Source organism: Eulemur rufifrons, chromosome 16 (genome assembly GCF_041146395.1).
Source record: "Eulemur rufifrons isolate Redbay chromosome 16, OSU_ERuf_1, whole genome shotgun sequence".
In the NCBI taxonomy this organism is placed as follows: Eukaryota; Metazoa; Chordata; class Mammalia; order Primates; family Lemuridae; genus Eulemur; species Eulemur rufifrons.
The window spans coordinates 14215762-14233535 of record NC_090998.1 but is presented as its reverse complement, the minus strand read 5'-3'; the positions used below and the strand labels follow the sequence as shown (position 1 = coordinate 14233535).

The following is a 17774-nucleotide window of genomic DNA, read 5'->3' as shown; positions in this document are numbered from 1 at the left end:
CACAAATAATATTTAACTGTATAACACATTGATGGCATAACCACACAGAGAACAAATTTCAAATAACATTAAAACAGTTATTGCTGTACATCCTTAGTGGGATCGATCCTAAGGACAAGAAGAACTACCAAAAAAACAAAACAAAACAAACATACAAAACTCCTTAAACTGTATGCAGTAAGCTCACTTGAGTAATAATATTGGTATTGTTATTTTGAAATTTGATAGAGTTGGATGAATAGATAGATATAGTAAAACAAAGCAAATAAGTAATTATGTTAGCTAGGATTTAAAGCATAGGAAAAGTCAATGAAGTAAGACACTGTGGTTTTTAAGATTGAAATACAGGTAGGAAATCATTATTCTTAGCTTCCTCTAATAATACATATTTCCTTGCTTTGTCTCCTGAAAAGGCCTAGGAGTAATGAAAACCTAGTAGCATTGATCATTTCCTAGGAGAATATGACTTAGGGCAGGTAACAATGTCTTAAGACACAAAAGCACTATCCATGAAGAAAAAGATGGATAAATTCAGCTAATTAAATTGAAGAATTTCTTTTTATCAATGACATCATATAGAGAGTGAAAATATAAGGTACAAACCAAGAAAAGGTATTTGTAATATTTTTAACTAATAAAGGCTTCATATCTAAATGCATATAGAACATCAACAAATAAATTATAAAAACAGAGAACACCCAGTAGAAAAATGGACAACAGGCAAAAAAACATCAGTAGGAATTTCACAGAAGAGGAAGTGCAATGACCCATAAACGTGAAGAAATGCTCAATTTTAAGGAAATGCATACTAAAACCTCAATGAGATCGTATTACATGCCAGAATTAGGAAACCTCAGTTGCTGCTGGAGTAAATTATTATAACCACTTTGGAGAAAAAATTGACATTCCTTGAAACATTTGAAGACAATGCATATTCTACAGCATAGCGATTCCACTAAGAGATTAGAGACACCCTTGTACTTGCGGTCCATGTACATAAAAGTTCACAGTAGCATTGTTTTGTTGTGAACTGGAAACATCTCAAATCCTTATCATAAGTATATTGTAATACTGTATAGATATTCACACAATGGAATGTCATATAGCAATGAAAATGAACAATTTCCACACATTGTTAAATGTAAAAAAAAAAATCAAGTGAAAGAAATATGTCACAAAAGAATGCACACAGTATGATTCTGTTTGCACAAATTCAAAAATAGGCATATTTTTTAAAAAGCATTGTTTGGGGATTCATATATAGATGATAAAATAATAGAGAAGCAGGTAGTGAGTAACACAAAATTTAGCACAATTGTTACTGCTGATAGGGAAGGAGGGAGATGAGATCGCAGACCACTAGGGCTCTGCTAATGTTCTATTTCTTAAAATATGAGATGAGTACGCAGGTGTTTATTTTTATTCTTTTTCCTTAAATTGTATGTATATCTTTATTCTTTCACATGTATGATATCATTCTTAATGTTTCAAATTAAGGTAAATTATAAACTAAAAAAAAATACTTTCAACACAGAAACAAAGAGCTAATCTCCCTAATACTTAAAGAGCTCCTAAAAGTCAATAGAAAAAAGAACAAGCTAGTAGAAAAATAAAGCATATGAACAGTTTACAAAAAACAAACCCGAAGGTTTTTAAAGATATGTTCAGCCTCACTCTTAACGAAAAAGTGCAAGTATAAATTACATTGGAATACTGTGTTGCACCTATCAGATTGGGAATAAGCTACATGTTTAGTATGTGGTTTAGTGTGAAAGAGTGTAATTGAAACAACTCCTGTGGGGACAATTTGGCAGTATCTGTTAAAATCAAAATCACTCCTAGGAATTTGTCCTACACATAGACTCACACACATGCAACATTGTGTGTCCAGGATTAATTATTGTGGCATTGTGTATATTAGCAAAAGGCTAGAAACCACTTAAAAACTATCAACAAAATACTGGTTAAAAAAAAATTATAATACATACGTATGTTGGAATGCTGCTTAAAAGAGTGAGGAAGAATTTTTACCTCTAATATAGAAAGATCCTCAAGATATTAAGTGAAAAATATTAAGAGGGAAAAAATCAAGGTGAGGAACAGTGCACGTATAGTACCATTTATGTTTTAAAAATTGTATTTAGGAGACATTTTGAAAACTTTAGAGATACATGCGAAAAAACAGTGAAAGTGGTAAACTGGAGACAGGGTGGGACGTGAGCAAATGAAGAGCAGGAAGGGGAGGAGACGTTCTACTATAGACCTTGTTATAATTTTTTAAATCTTGAATAATGAATGTATAACTTATTCAAAAAACAAAACAAAGAGAATATTTGTATAAATAAAAATTGGATTGAGTTTTTTGCTTTTGTTTTTGTTTTTTGGTTAAAATGTCATTTGTGTTTGTCATCTCAGCGCCTCTACCTAAAAACCAATTTGTATATACTATTATGTACCCATAATAATGAAAAAATTTTTTTAAAAATGTGTAGATGCCTAGCCCTGAGCTACTCTGGTAGCTTGGATCTTGCTAGAGCAGCACTCTCCAGTTAGCACAAAGTTCATGTTCAAGTATAATCTGATAGTTCCTTCAGGGTTAATGCTGCCTGGTCAGATGGTCCTATATTAAGCACACAATCAAAATCAAAAGCATCTCAGTTGACTGTTTTTGCAGTAAAGTAGTGGTTCTCATCTAGGGGTGATTTCTCTCCAGTTGACATTTGGCAATATCTGGAGACATTTTTGGTTGTCACAACTAGGAGTGTATTTTATACTGACAGATAGAAGGTAGAGGCCAGGGATGCTGCGAAACATCCTGTAGAAAGATTCATCCAAAAGAAAGAATTATCTGGCTCAAAATATCAATATCGCCAAGGTTGAGTAACCCTGCGGTAGAAGAATGCAAACAGAAAGCTCTATTTGTTTTACTAAGGAGCCACTCCCCAAATCTGTGGCTGTCAAAACATGCTAAAACATCTTTTCTAAACTATAAAGCCATAAAAATTACTTTACAAGCTGAAATAAAATCTAGTACATCTGTTACATTAGAGACATCTGCTACATTATCTGTTACATAATTCACAAGGGAATTATTTAATGAATCCCTAACAAGAGGAAAAACAGAGAATGACATCTGTCACCAATCAATGTTAAATGCAGTCTTTGTCTTTTCCCAGCCCATGACCCCGTTCCAGATTCAGTTCCTGAATGCTGTTGGAGATCTATTGGATCTAATTCCCTCACTCTCTCCCACAAAAAACACAAGTCTGAAGTTTTTTAAGAGATGGGACATGGGACATTGCTCTGCTCTTATTAAGGTAAGACATACCAGCTCCTTTTTCCTTGTTCTGGTTCACACAGACTTTTTCTGTGTATCACTCAAGTATGGCAACATCTCATCACCCCGGCTATAGCTGTATATCCGCTCATGGGTTCCTTTGTGGTAAGAATTAAGAACTGGAAGGAACTGCGATGGAGGGAATTGGAAGTACCTGGTGTTACCTCTGTTTCTTCCACCTTTCCTTCTATGCTGTATGCACCTGCCACTATCGCCTTCTAGAATCTTCCATTCTCAATGTTAGAAAGAAGGGTCTGTTTTGTGCACGTTAAAGGTCAATCCTGGATTCCTTAGCCATATTTTTCAGCACCAAGTATAGCAATAAGGACTTACCTGAATTGACACAATCCCTGTGTGCCTCCTACCCTTACAATTGTAGTCAGTTATCTATGTACCTCTGTGTCATCCACTATGGCTATAGGTTCTTCCTGGATTTGAGAACATCTATTTTGCCCACTCAAGCTGGTACACATACGCAGCCATGCTCAGAATATATAAACACTGGGACTTCAACATCAAGGATAAGGACACCAGCAGTAGTCGCCTCTCTTTCAGCAGTTACCCAGGTAAATAAATTTAGAGGGACATCTGAATATTTTGAGTACTATTTCAAGATAAAGCCTTGGTGATTCAGAGTTAACTGGAATGGGAGAAGGAATGTTTAGTGGTTAGTACACATCAATGAAAATTCTGATTTTTAGAGTGTTTTTTTTGAAGAAATATAGTTCTAATACTTTATTAGAATGCCATAAACCCGGTTAATGGAGTTGCCAAATAGAAGACACTTTGTAAATGTAAATGGATACATCTAAATTCACTTCAACAAATGTCAACTGAATATTTATTAAGTACAAGACACTTTCCTAAGCTCTGCAGTGTATGCAAAGAAAAGCACAACAGATTCTGCACTCATTTATCTCCTTGAGGGCCTGTACTATTTTTCTCCTATTCGCTGTAATAGCCACAGCACTTAACCCAGTGTGTGGCACCTAGTACTTAATAAATTGCGAAATGAATGGATTGATGAACATGTAAGCTTTATAAACCTTATGCTATAGTCAGGAGAAAAATATAAGTACGATACATATAAAAATAATAATATTACTGGATACTGTGTATGCTATAAAAGATATGTAACAAATGTTATGAATATTCCAAAGAGAGAGAACTCACGCCTGATCGTTAGGGAAAGGAAAGAGGCTGACATTTGAGATGGACCATGAACAATGGCTAGAATTTGAACAAGTAGAGATGGACGGGAGGACAGTGTCTGTAGAGCAGCAGTTGCAAACTCTTGTGCCTAAAGGAGACAGGCAGGTGATGTAAACGAATGAAGCAGGACTGGTATAAGAAAACAGAAAGTGGAAACCACTGTAGCAAACACATGACCCCATCTAAAGGAGGCAATGACTCAGCGTCCACAGACTGTCCTGCTCCAGGAATGTGGAGATCAGGGTTTCCAGATCCTCCAACTTCTTAAGATATAACAATGGATTTAAAAAACAAAACTCACTGTGTGAACCCAACAAAGTATGTCTGCTAGCTAGAATTGCTCACCCCCATCCCCAGTTGCTGGTTTGCAACCTGCTCGGGAAAAGTCATGGGCAAAGGCAAGGAGAAAGCACTTAGCAAACATCTGAGAGTCCAACATAGATGCAGTGTGTACAATGGTGACCTTTAATTACATGTCTATAATGTATGGGCTGGTTATACCAAACACTGTCACACCTATCTACCTCTGTTAGAGTAGGATTGGCCTTTTTGATATTACTGCTCTGATAGTATTAACACCCCTCTATTAGAAATACTACCAGGGGTGTGACCCAATATTTTTCTGTCCTTGTGACCTGCTCTTTCCTTTGACATTACTTTGATTTCATCTTTGTCTTAGTTTGGGTAGTTGTTTTAGCATTGAGGGGGTCTCCTCCCTCTCTGAGTTAGACTGTGCTTTGATTCTTTTACATCCCATTAGACCTACATTTAAGGACAGTAAGAGACTGAAACCAGTCACAAATTCCTCTTCCTTTTGTTAGCTATAAAATGCAATGTTCTGCTTTGAAATACCTGTGGAATATGACATTCTTCAGTAGTCTTTACAGTCCTGGATACTAGAGGTAGTAGTGGAGGACATTGGGGAGGTTTTCCTATGAAACTTATTACCCTGTTAACATTAGCATATATATCTTTCTAAAATAGATACATAGATAGATAACATAGATAAAATAGAGAGCTTTTTAGAGCAATTGAAACTGTGAGAGAACAAAGGACACTTTCCTACCCCAAGGTGTTTTTACAGGAACTGGTGGAACACTGTGATTCCTATTTTCTCTAACTGGAAAGCTTTGGTCTCAACAGAAAACAGGAAAAGCATGTAGAGTCTTATTTGTATCACAAACTGTTTCATTAAGGGATCAGCCACATTGGATTCCTCCCACAGACATGGAACTATGCTTTGCTGTGCAGTTCATGCCATGTGAGCGGCTGATCCCCCAACAAAGCTGGGTGGCTTCTTTGTTTTTCTCTGGTGGAGGAGTGCCAGCGTCGATTGGGGGAATTGCGAGAGTGGAGTTATTTATGTATGGAAGGGGGCAGAGCCTGGAGGCTCTTCATGATCTGGGCAAGGATATTAAGAATTCTGGAAAAGAATTCAGAAATACCTCAAAGAGCTAAAAATAGAAATACCATTCGATCTAGCAATAGCACCATTAGGCATCTACCCAAAAGAGCAAAAGACATTCTATAATAAAGACATCTGCACCCGAATGTTCATGACAGCACAATTCACTATTGCAAGGATGTGGAAACAACCCAAATGCCTGTCAATTCATGAGTGGATTATTAAAATTTGGTATATGTATACAATGGAATACTACTCAATAATAAGAAACGACAGTGATCTAGCACCTCTTATATTTTCCTGCATAGAGCTTGAGCCCATTATCTGAAGTGAGGTATCACAAGATCAGAGGAATAGGCTCCACATGTACTCACCATCAAACTGGCACTGACTGATCAACACCATGGTGCTCACACAGTAGTAATATTCTCCAGGGATTAGAGGGTTGGGGGGTAAACTCACAACTAATGGACGCAATGAGCATTGTAGATGGGAAGGGCATGCCTCTAATCCTTGCTTGGGTGAGGCAAAGACATAAAATGTAACCAAAATGTTTGTACCCTCAAATATCCTGAAATAAAAATTAAAAAAAAAAAGAAACTAGACCAAGAAGAGTAAAATTAACTCCAAGGAAGTAGAAAAAATAAAATAATATTGACAACATAAAATAATAAAATACACAATAGCAAATCAATACAGAAGGCCAATGAAACAAAATTTGGCCCCATGAAATGGTCAACACTATTGACAAACCTGTAGCTGAAATGAACAAGAAAAAAAAAGAGAAAAATTCAAATTACTACAGTAATTCCTACAGTCAGAAATGAAATGTGAATGAACTATCACAAGAAAAGAAAACTGAAGACTTACATTCGTTATGAATATAGACAAAAATATCCTCAACAATTTCAAAAAACCAAATCCAGCACATTAAAAAAAAAAATACTACACAACATGATCGGTGGGATTTAACACAGGAATGAAAAGTTGTTTTAACATCCCAAAATCAATCAATAATACACCATATCAACAGATAAAAAGGGACAAAACACATGATTATCTTCATAGGTACAGGAAAAGAATTTAGAAAAAAAATCCCACGTTTTTATGATAAAAACACTGAATAAACTAGAAATAGAAGTGATCTTTCTCAACCAGATATAGGACAACTGTATAAACAAACTGGTAGCATAATACTTAATGGTGAATGACGGAACGCTTTCCTCTAAAGAATAGTACAAAAAAGGCCGGGCGCGGTGGCTCACGCCTGTAATCCTAGCACTCTGGGAGGCCGAGGCGGGTGGATCGCTCAAGGTCAGGAGTTCGAGACCAGCCTGAGCGAGACCCCGTCTCTACTAAAAATAGAAAGACATTATATGGACACCTAAAAATCTATATAGAAAAAATTAGCCGGGCATAGTGGCGCATGCCTGTAGTCCCAGCTACTCGGGAGGCTGAGGCAGTAGGATCGCTTAAGCCGAGGAGTCTGAGGTTGCTGTGAGCTAAGCTGACGCCACGGCACTCACTCTAGCCTGGGCAACAAAGTGAGACTCTGTCTCAACAAAAAAAAAAAAAAAAAAAGAACAGTACAAAAAAAAAGAAAAGATAAAAAGCATTCACTACCTTTATTCAATACCATAATGGAGGTTTTCTTATGTATTTAGACAAGAAAAAGAAATAAAAGACATCCACATTAGAAAGGAGATATAAGATGTTCTTTATTCACAAAGAATATGATCTTGTATAAAGAAAATTCTAAGGATTACTGTACACACACATACTTACACACTATTAGAAGTAGTAAATGAGTTAACTAAGGCTGTTAGGATATAAAATTGATATTCAAAATTCAGTTGTATTTCTATATGCTGTCTATGGGCAATCTGAAAATAAAATTAAGAAAACAATTCCATTTACAATAGTATCAAGAGAGTAAATTTCTCTCAATAATTTAAAAAAATAAGTACACAAAATGTATAGTGAAGTCTACAAAATATTGTTGAAAGAAATTAAAGATGATCTAAGAAAATGAAAGAATATTGTAAGTTCATTGAATGGAAAGCTTAATATTGTAAAATTAGAAATACTCCCCAATTGATCTGTAGATATAACATAATATCTATCAAAATCTCAACTACCTTTTTGGTAGAAATTGATGAGCTATTTCTAAAATTCATATGAAAATGTAAGGGATAGAAAAATCAAAACAATCTTTAAAAATAAGAAAAAAGTTGGATGATTTTCACTTTCTAATTTCAAACTTATTACCCAGCTACAGAAATAAAGACAGAGAGGTGCTGACAAAAGGGTAGACATCTAAATTAATGGACTAGAACTGAGAGTACAGAAATAAACCCTTACATTTATGGTCAAATGATATTTGACAAGGGCACCAAGATAATTACATGGGAAAAAAAAATGGGTTTTTTTTCTAACAAATTGTGCTGGAACAATAGGACATTCACAAATGAAACAATGAATTTGTACCCTACCTCAAACTATATACAAAATTTATCACAGAAAAATCACATACCTAAATGTTAAAACTATGAAACACTTAGAAGAAATCATACTGGTAAATCTTCCATACTTTGGGTTTGCAGTGTTTTCTAAGATAAGATAAAAAATGACAAAAAATAGAGAAGTTGAACTTTACCAACATTAACAACTTTTGTGTTTAATGGATACTATTAAGGAACTGAAGAGGTAACACACAGTGAGAGGAAATACTTACAATTCATATATCTGTTTGGACACTTGTATCCAAAATATATAAGTAATTCTTACAACTCAGTAATAAAAAGACAGATCATTCAATTTAAAAAAAAAAAATTCCCGAGTCAATAGTTAATAATTACATATTGTGTTTTTGAAATTTACTAAAAGAGTAGATCTTAAGTATTCTCACCACACACAAAAAGTAACTCTGTGAGGTGATGGATATGTTAATTAGCTGGGTTGTGGTAATCATTTCACAATGTATACATGTGTCAAAACATCACATAAACCTTGAATGTATACCATTTTTATTTGTTAATTATACCTCGGTGAAGTTGAGAAAAAGAAGATACAACTGAAGCTAATTAGGAATTAAGCAAATACCTTGTGTTAAGATAGCAGCTTTATATTTACATAAAAATTAAATAAAAGTAATATGAAAATCAAAAAACAACAACAACAAAAGAATTCCTGAGTCAGAACACACAGATCAAGTCATGAAACATTCATGACTCAGCTGAGGCACATACTAAAGAGGATGGTAACTGGGCTGTTACAGCTACCATCGTACTAAAGAAACAGATGATTCTGAAGCTCTCACATGTGCTAGCCATACTTTTACATACAGCATGGCCTTTCTGCCAAATTTTTTGAAGTGATCATCAAGATGATTGCCATGAAAAACATGAAAGCTTCAAGACGTGACATTTTACGGTTTTTGTGAAGTTTCTAGGAAGGAAAAAGGAAGAGCTTGGACATCTGCTAAACTGTTTTCCAACATATGAAGCCCAACTGCTTTGAACCTCAGTTTTCTCATCTGTAAAATAAGGCTAGTATTAAAAGAATGCTTGCTCCATAAAGTCGTAAACATACAATTTATTGATTCATCAGCAATTTCCTGCTAAATCGTCATGCGAGGCAAAGGATGTATGTTGTGGAGCAGGAGAGACATAATCCCCACTTGCACAAGATTTGCATTCTGGTGAGAATTAGAGACCAAGAAAAGAGCAACAACATTAAAGTGTGATTTGTAGTAATAGAAGACTAGTCTGGGGATGTTGAAATATCTTTTAAGAGAAAGTAGGATTTAGGTCAAGACACAAAAGGCAAGATAATGTAGCCAAGCCAGTGGGGATAAGGTGGCAATAGAATGTTCCATGTGGAAGAAACAGCATGTAGGCAAGAGAAAGTGCGAAGAGCAACACAAGACTACTAAAGTGACAGGTGGAAGGGACATGAATAGATTTCCACTGTGGCATTATCTGGCCCATTAGAGGAGGAGGACAGGAGAGGCTGCCCAAAGAATATTTAGAAGGCTGGTGCAATAATCCAGGTAACTCAAATCACCATAATGTTTTGTGAATGGCCAGTCATGTATGGATGGGAGATTGATATCCATCTTCAAGAAGAAAGCAATATGTCAAAAATGACTGCTGAGTTGCTGTAGCACAACACAATTTTCTGTGTTCTGTTGTTCTAGCAAGAATCTTTGAGGGATGATTACCAAATAAGAATTGTCGGAGGGACACTCTCAAAGTGGTACTTCAGCAGTGGAGAACAGAAGGAACAACAGTAATCCTTCACACGCATCATCAACATTACACAAGGATCTGCCGCCTCTGGTACATCCAAACTCCTCCAAGCCAAGCTCATGCTCTGCGTAAACCAGAGCCTCAGTTAACTCCATAAAAATAGAGGTGGTTATATGTCAAGAAAACAGATTACTTCCTATTAATCTGGAAAGGATTTAAGGCGACTTAGTTGTTCAACAGGTTTGCTTTTCTTTAGCCTGTTCTAAGAAAACAGGATAGAAGTTTCCCTCACCCGTGGGGAAATTATTTCACCTGAAGAGGCTAACGTGCAATGCCCCGAGAAAGTCAGAAGTACACGGAAGTGCACCAGGTGCCGATGACCCCAGTCCCACCCTTAGGTCTGGGCACGGGATCTTCCCTCCCACCCAGCTTTGAAATGCCTTCCTCAAAAAATTGCCTCAGTTCCCTACCAGTGCCCAGACACAGGCCGGGCTGGCAGTGCTGGGTGTCCTGACTCTGACCTGTGTCCCTTGTGCAGTAGTTTAGAAAGCTTCTTTCTAGAAGATTTTTAAACCCCCTTCCAGTGCCTAAGACTGACCAGGGTTGGCAGAGCCATCCAGGTCAGCCTCTCTGAGCCCAGAAAGGGACCCACACGGGCCCTTGTCCCATATCTCCCTTTCTGGGGGCTCTTCCCCCTCAGCCCTGCTCACATGTGGTTCCACGAGATGCCACGATGAGCTCTGGGACTCAAGCCCATGGCCTAGGACCAGTGAGCAGAGCCCTTCAGCTAGCACTCACGGTATATTGTTTGTAGGACAGCGTGTGACCAAGCTGTCACAACGGTGGTAACATGATGATTTGAGGTGACTCTCATGTCAGACAGAGCATGTGTTCAGGGCTCTAAGCTACCAAAAGTCACCTCTCAGCCCTGGGCTTCAGCATGTACACGGGCGCTGTATCAGCTTTCTCCTGTCTGCTCCCAGTGCGGTGCCACCTCCCTTCTATAGCACCTGAGGGCAGCAGGGGAGGACAGTAGAGCCAGCTCTACCCTGTGAGCTCCACTGCCGGCTCCTGTGGTGGCCCCTTCGTCCCCGCAGCTCTGCACCAGGCGTTAGGCAGTCCTCAGGGTGCGCTAGTCCTGACCCCTCCAAGGCCTCCTGAGAACCTTGCTCCACAACATAAACGAGCCTTTGCAGCAGATCTCTTGCCACCAGTGGATGAGGCGACATCCTACAATCATGGGTCAGTCTTTATATAGCTGAGTAGATTTTCCTCATGCAATTTGGACAGTTCTTCCAGAAGAGCCGTCCCTGCCCACTGGTGCTGGTGTATGGAGGGTGGGGGAGCGGTCGGCATGAAAAGAGATCACATTCTAGGGAGGCAGTTATTAGCCTGAAGAGTCCAAGAGCAGACATGGTTGCAAAATATATTGATCTACGTCTACACTGTAAAATTCCGAATGTTAACGTTAGTGGCCAGAAAATAGATTACCATTCACATTTTTTTTAACACTATGAGTAAGACTTGCATTTGTGGTCACCTTTCACAAAGGGCAGTAAAAATCCGTGGGTGATTGGAAGCCAGTCTTCACAGGCTGCACGAGAGATACTGCAGGGGCTCTGCAGGGTCATTAAGCCAACGGTGTTAGGGAACTGCAGAGGCAAAGAGATCTGTCTTGTTCCCATACAAACAGGTTCCAAAGAGTCATGGCCTTTTTAAGTAGTAACAGTATTGCTATCTTTGTCTCATGACAGAGGTAGGAAATTAGCCAGGAACAATGCAATTGACAATAAAGACTACAAAGAGATGGTACTTGGTACTTAGTCAAATAAATAAGTGCCTTTCTTTGCCCATTATTCTAAATCTTCAATGATAAATCGCTATACCTCACATAGACCTATGAATTTTGTAGTACACTTTTTAATCAAATTGTTTATATAAGCAGGGGCCTGCAAAAAAAAAAAAAAAAAAAACAAACTTGCCAGAGGTACTGGATACCCTAAGGAAGGTGGCCCTGGACAGCATTGTTCTAGAAGCTTTCTTTTCCTAACAAGAAGGGTTTTGAATAGCCATGGTCTCTTTTGCCTAGCAGCTGATAAGGCCGAGGGATATAAAAGCCCTACACTAGCCATCACCAGTCAAGTATTGATTTTGGCAATGCAAGTCAAGAATCAAGAAAGTAAGACATAGCAAGCATGTAGGAAATGGTGGCACTACAAAGGTAGCCAATGCCACTGCATGAAGACCTCAGCACAATGATCTGCTTGTTTTAATCAATTCAGAGAAAATTGACATGGTCACAGCATTGTGTCTTCCAATCCATAAATATAGTCTATTTCTCCATTTAAGTCTCCTTTAATTTGAGCAATGTTTTGTGGGTTTTAGTATACAGGTCTTACATACCTTTTATTAAGTTGAATCCTAACTAATTTTTGATGCTACTGTAATCAAAATTGGGGTTTTTATTCTTTTTTCCAACTGTTCATTGCTTGTATATATGTATTAGTTATCCATTGCTATGTAACAAATTACTCCAAAAGTTAGTGGCTAAAAACAACAATAATCATTTAGTAACTCATGGTTTCTGTGGATCAGGAATTTAGAGAGGGCACAGTGAGGAGAGTTTGTCTCTACTCTACTATGTCTGGGGCCTCAGCTGGAAGACTCAAAGACTGAAGGCTAAAATTTTTGATAGATTAACTGAAACTGGAGGATGCACTTCCAACGGGACTCACTTACATAGTCGACAAAGTAGCGCTGGGAAATTGGTTCCTCTCCACTTGGGCCTCTCCTCAGAACTGCTTGAGTATCCTCACAACAGGGCGTCTGGCTTCCTCTGAACCAAGCGATCAAAAAGAACAAGGCAGAAACAGTAATGCCTATTGTGACCTCGCCTCAAAAGTCACACATTGTCACTTCCACCAGATTCTACTCATTAGAAGCAAGATATTATGACCAGCCCACATTCCAGGAAAGGGAATTAGGATCCACCTTTTAAAGAGAGGGGTGTCAAAGAATCTATGGAAAATTTAAAAATACCACAATATAGAAAGATGATTTTTTTGGTATATTATTACCCTGTGATCTTTCTAAATTGATTCATCAGTTCTAATAGCTTTTTTGTAGATTCCTTGGTATTTTCTATATACACAAACATGTCATCTCTGAATAAAGACAGTTTTGCTTCTTCCTTTCCTTGTATGTCTTTGATTGCTTTCTTGCACAATTACACTGGACAAGACCTCCAGAATAATGTAGACTACAAGTGATGGGCATGGAAATCCTGCCCAATTCCTGATCTTCAGTGAAAAGTATTCGGTCTTTCGCCATTAAGTATGATGTTATTGGTAGCATTTTTGGTTATAATGTTATAATGTTTATAGTGCTAAGGACTGTCCCTTCTCTTTGTACTTTGCTTAATGTTTTTATCAATAAAAGAGTGTTGCCTTTTGCCAAATTCTTTCTTAGCATCTACTGAAAGGATCATATGACTTTTCCCCTTTATTAATATGATGAGTTATATTGATTGATTATCAGATGTTAAAGCCAACTTGGCATTCCTGGGTTAACCCTCACTTAGTCACGATATATTATTCTTTTTATTTATCTTTTGATTCAATTTACTAACATTTTGTTAAGAATTTTTTTATCTATATTCATGAGAGATATTGGTTTGTAGTTTCCTACTCTTTTGATAGTTTTGATATCAAGGTAAGCTTATCTTTATATTCTAAATTTGGAATTATTTCTTCCTTCTAAGTTTTCTTAAAAAGTTTATATAAGATTGATATTATTTTCTTCTTTAAATATTTAATGGAATTCACCAGTGAAGCCATCTGGATATTGAGTTTTATTTGTTGAAAATAAATTTAATTTAATTATAAATTTAATTTCTTTCATTGATACAGGACTATTCCAGTTTTCTAATTCTTCTTGAGTCAATTTTGAAAATTTATGCCTTTCAAGGAATTTATCCATTCCTTCTAAGTTATCATTTATTAACATGAAGCTATTTATAATATTTTTCTTAAGCTCTTAATGTTGGTAGATCTGTAAGTCTCCTGTATCATTCACGAAATTATGTCATCATTCTTTTTACTTGATCAGTCTAGCTAGAACTGTATTGATTTTATTGGTATTTTTGAAAAACTAGATATTAGTTCCATTGATTTATTTTCCATTTTCCATGTTTCTTCTTCACTAATTTCATTTTTATTGTTACTATTTTATTTCTTCTACTTTGTGTTTAATTTGCACTTTTTTCCTAGCTTCTTCAGGTAGAAGCTTAGATAATTGATTTTGATCTCTTTCTACTATAAATAAATAAAATTATAAATTTCCCTCCCACTTAAGCACTGCCTTCAGTGCATGTGACAAATTTTGATATGTTTTGTTTTCATTTTCATTCAATTTAGAATATTTTCTAATTTATCACATGATTTCTTTGATCCATAGTTTATTTGGAAGTGTATTGTTTAATTTCCCAAAATTTAGAGATTTTTGAGATCTTTCTGTCATTGTTTTCTAATTTGCTTCCATTTTCTAATTTATTCTGTTGTGGTCAGAGAGCATACTCTGTATAGTTTCAAGTTTTTTAACTATATTAAGACCTGTTTTATTGCCCAATATGGGTCTATCGCAACAAATATTCCATACACTGTAGAAAAGAGTACAAATTCTTATATTTCTGGGTATACTGTTCTGTAAAGTCAATCAGACCAAGTCAATTAATAGTGTGATTATCTGTCTACTTGTTCTATTAGTTACCAAGAAAGGAATATTCATAACTCCCACTGTAATTGTTAATTGCTCTGTTTCTCATTTCATTTCTGAAAGTTTTGCTTCATACATTTTGATGCTCTGTCATTCAGCATTTATATAAGTATTATATGTTCGTATATTGACATTTTTATCATTATGAAATGTCTTTTTCTTTTGATCTCTAGTACAGCTCCTTGTCTTAAACTCTATATTGTCTGATATTAATATAGCCACTCCAGCTTTCTTATACTTAGCATTTGCATCTTCTACTTTTTCTACCTATTTATTAAATACTTTCAAACTATTTGTGTCTTTGTGTTTAATGTCTGTCTTTTGCAGACAGCAAATTGGTGGGTTATGCTTTTTTTGTTTTAATCGTTTTAATCCAGCTTGACGATCTCTGACTTTTGATGGAAATCTTTAGTCCATTTAAATTTAATGTAAATAATATATTTGGACTGCTGTGTCTCTATTTAGTTTATTTCATCTCTGTTTTGTTTCTCTGTTCCTCCTTTCCTGTCTTCTTTTGTATTAAACATTTTAACACAAGAATTCTAACAAGATATTCTTTATTTTAACACTACAGTTGGCTTTCTAGCTATATTTGTTTGCACTGGTTTTTATTACTTGTTCTAAGGATTGTAATATGCATCTTTAACTTATCCTAATTTACATCACAGTAACATTTAATTATGCCTACTAAAAAAATATAGGAACTTTGCAATGGTAATAGTTTCATTTAGTGTCTCCCATCCTTTGTGCTATTGTAATCATCTCTATATTATAACCATATATGTTCTAAATACAACAATATGGCATTCAAATTTTTTATTTAAACACATTGTCTCTTAAAGAAATTAAAACAAAAAATGTGTGTGTGTGTTTAAGAAGTACGCTGTTAATCCCTTTTCTCCTCTAACTGCATTTTTTTTCCTTCATTTAGATTTTTATCCTTGGCTTTGTGGTGAGCTAATTCTGGTTTTCTTAGCGTTGATTCTACTTTGGGTTTGTTGTGCTTATAGGATCTATAAATTAATGTTTTTCATTAAATTTAAGGATTTTTTAGCAGTTATAGCTTCACATATTTTTTCCCTCACCTTTTCTCTCTCCTTTCCCTCTGGGATTCCACTTACTTATCTGTCAGATGATAATATTTTTGCATAAGTCTTTGGGGCTTTGTAAATTTTCACTTAGTGTTTATTCTCTCTGTTTTTCAGATTGGATGATTTCCACTGATCTGTCTTCAAGTTTTCTGATTCCTTCTTCTGCCATCTCAAATTTACTGTTGAACTATACAGTGAATTTCTCATTTCAGTTATTGTACTTTTCAGGTCTAGAATTTCCATTTTGTTCTCTCTTTAGTTTCCAATTTTATGTTGGAATCCTCTCTCTGGTAACTCTTAATGCCATGTTTTGTTTTTGCAAACTGGTCTCTGTCTGCTAAATCCAACATCTAGGCCTACTTGAAAACAGTGTCTAGTGACTTTAAGTGTCACTTAAAACAGGGTCATGCTTTCCTGGTTCTGTCAGTGTCTGGTCTACTCATTTTGGTTGAAATTTGGATTTGAAAAACAGTACACTGTAATGACTATACTGTAACAACATAAATTTATTTTCTCACAGTTCTGGAAGCTGTAAGTTCAAGACCAAGTTGCTGGCAGGTTTGGTTTATCCCGAGGCCTCTCCTGTTGGCTTGCAGGTGGCCACCTTCTCACTGTGTCCTCACATGGCCTTTTCCTGTGTGTATTCATACCTGGCATGTCTTCCTCCTCTCATACGCACACCAGTTATATTGGATTAAGGCTCACCCATATCACCTCAGTTAACCTTAATTACCTTTGTTAAGGCCCTGTCTCCAAATACAGTCACATTCTCAGGTACTGGGGGTTAAGACTTCAACATATGGATTTTGGGAGAACACAATTCAGTCTACAACGGGGGGTTAGGAGTATACTCAAGCAAGGAAGGCTCATGCTCATTCTTAACAATGCTGTACTAATGTTCAGTTTCTTCCTCCCTTTGATCATTTTTAGTACCTTCAAATAGTTGTTTTAAGTAATTTTAGAGGGCCTCCTGGCATGTCAGGCGGGTGGAGGTCTCCTGTGGGAGGAAAAGCTGGAATCTATTCAAAATACTTTTAGTTGAGGATTCCAGTAATAATGCTCCCCAAGAGGCTGAGGCCTCAAGCACGATCATCTACAGTTTTTACAGCTGTTGTTTGTAGGAGAAATCACTCAATTTCATCATGCTGCCATTATCGGAATATTCACCCTTGGTACGAGCATTTTTATTGCCAGTTAATACTTATCACCCAAGTGCTTTCCATATTAACAAAAAGCAGCACAAGAGCTCCTTCTAGAAGCCTTTACCAACCTTCAGGCTGAGCAAGCTATCCTTCCTTTGAGCTTCCTGCATACCCTGTGAGTAATTTCTTCAAAGCCCATATTCCACACTCACGTTTGTGCCCCCAGGACCAGCACAGAGCCTGTACGGTGTAGTCATTGAATAAGTATCTATGGAAGGAAAGACAAAGAGGAGGAGAAGAAGGAAGGAAAAAAAGGAGAGTGGTAGGAAGAACAGAAAGGAAGGCGATAGGCAGACAGATTAGGAGTATCCCACCCACTCTGATGTGGGTGTGGCAGGAGCTGCAAGAAGGAAAAAGAGGCAATCGAGTGAGAGGAGGGGTGAGAGCTGCCTAAGAGATCACAGTTCCTGTTGTAACCTCCTTACTTTCTACCCATACCGCCCTCCTTTCAGACCCCGGATTTGCACACAGGAGTCCAAGATGTTCAGGAATGGTTAGCAAGGG

General features: G+C 36.7%; 1 protein-coding gene across 1 annotated transcript in view; it reads left to right on the top strand.

Moving 5' to 3' along the window:
* PLBD1 (phospholipase B domain containing 1) overlaps window positions 1–17774 on the top strand; it is a 60183-nt gene that overhangs the window by 30754 nt on the left and 11655 nt on the right. Inside the window, exons 5-6 of the mRNA XM_069489890.1 lie at window positions 3177–3317; window positions 3759–3903. Of these exons, the coding sequence (XP_069345991.1) occupies window positions 3177–3317; window positions 3759–3903 (286 nt within the window). The remainder of the gene's footprint in view (window positions 1–3176; window positions 3318–3758; window positions 3904–17774) is intronic.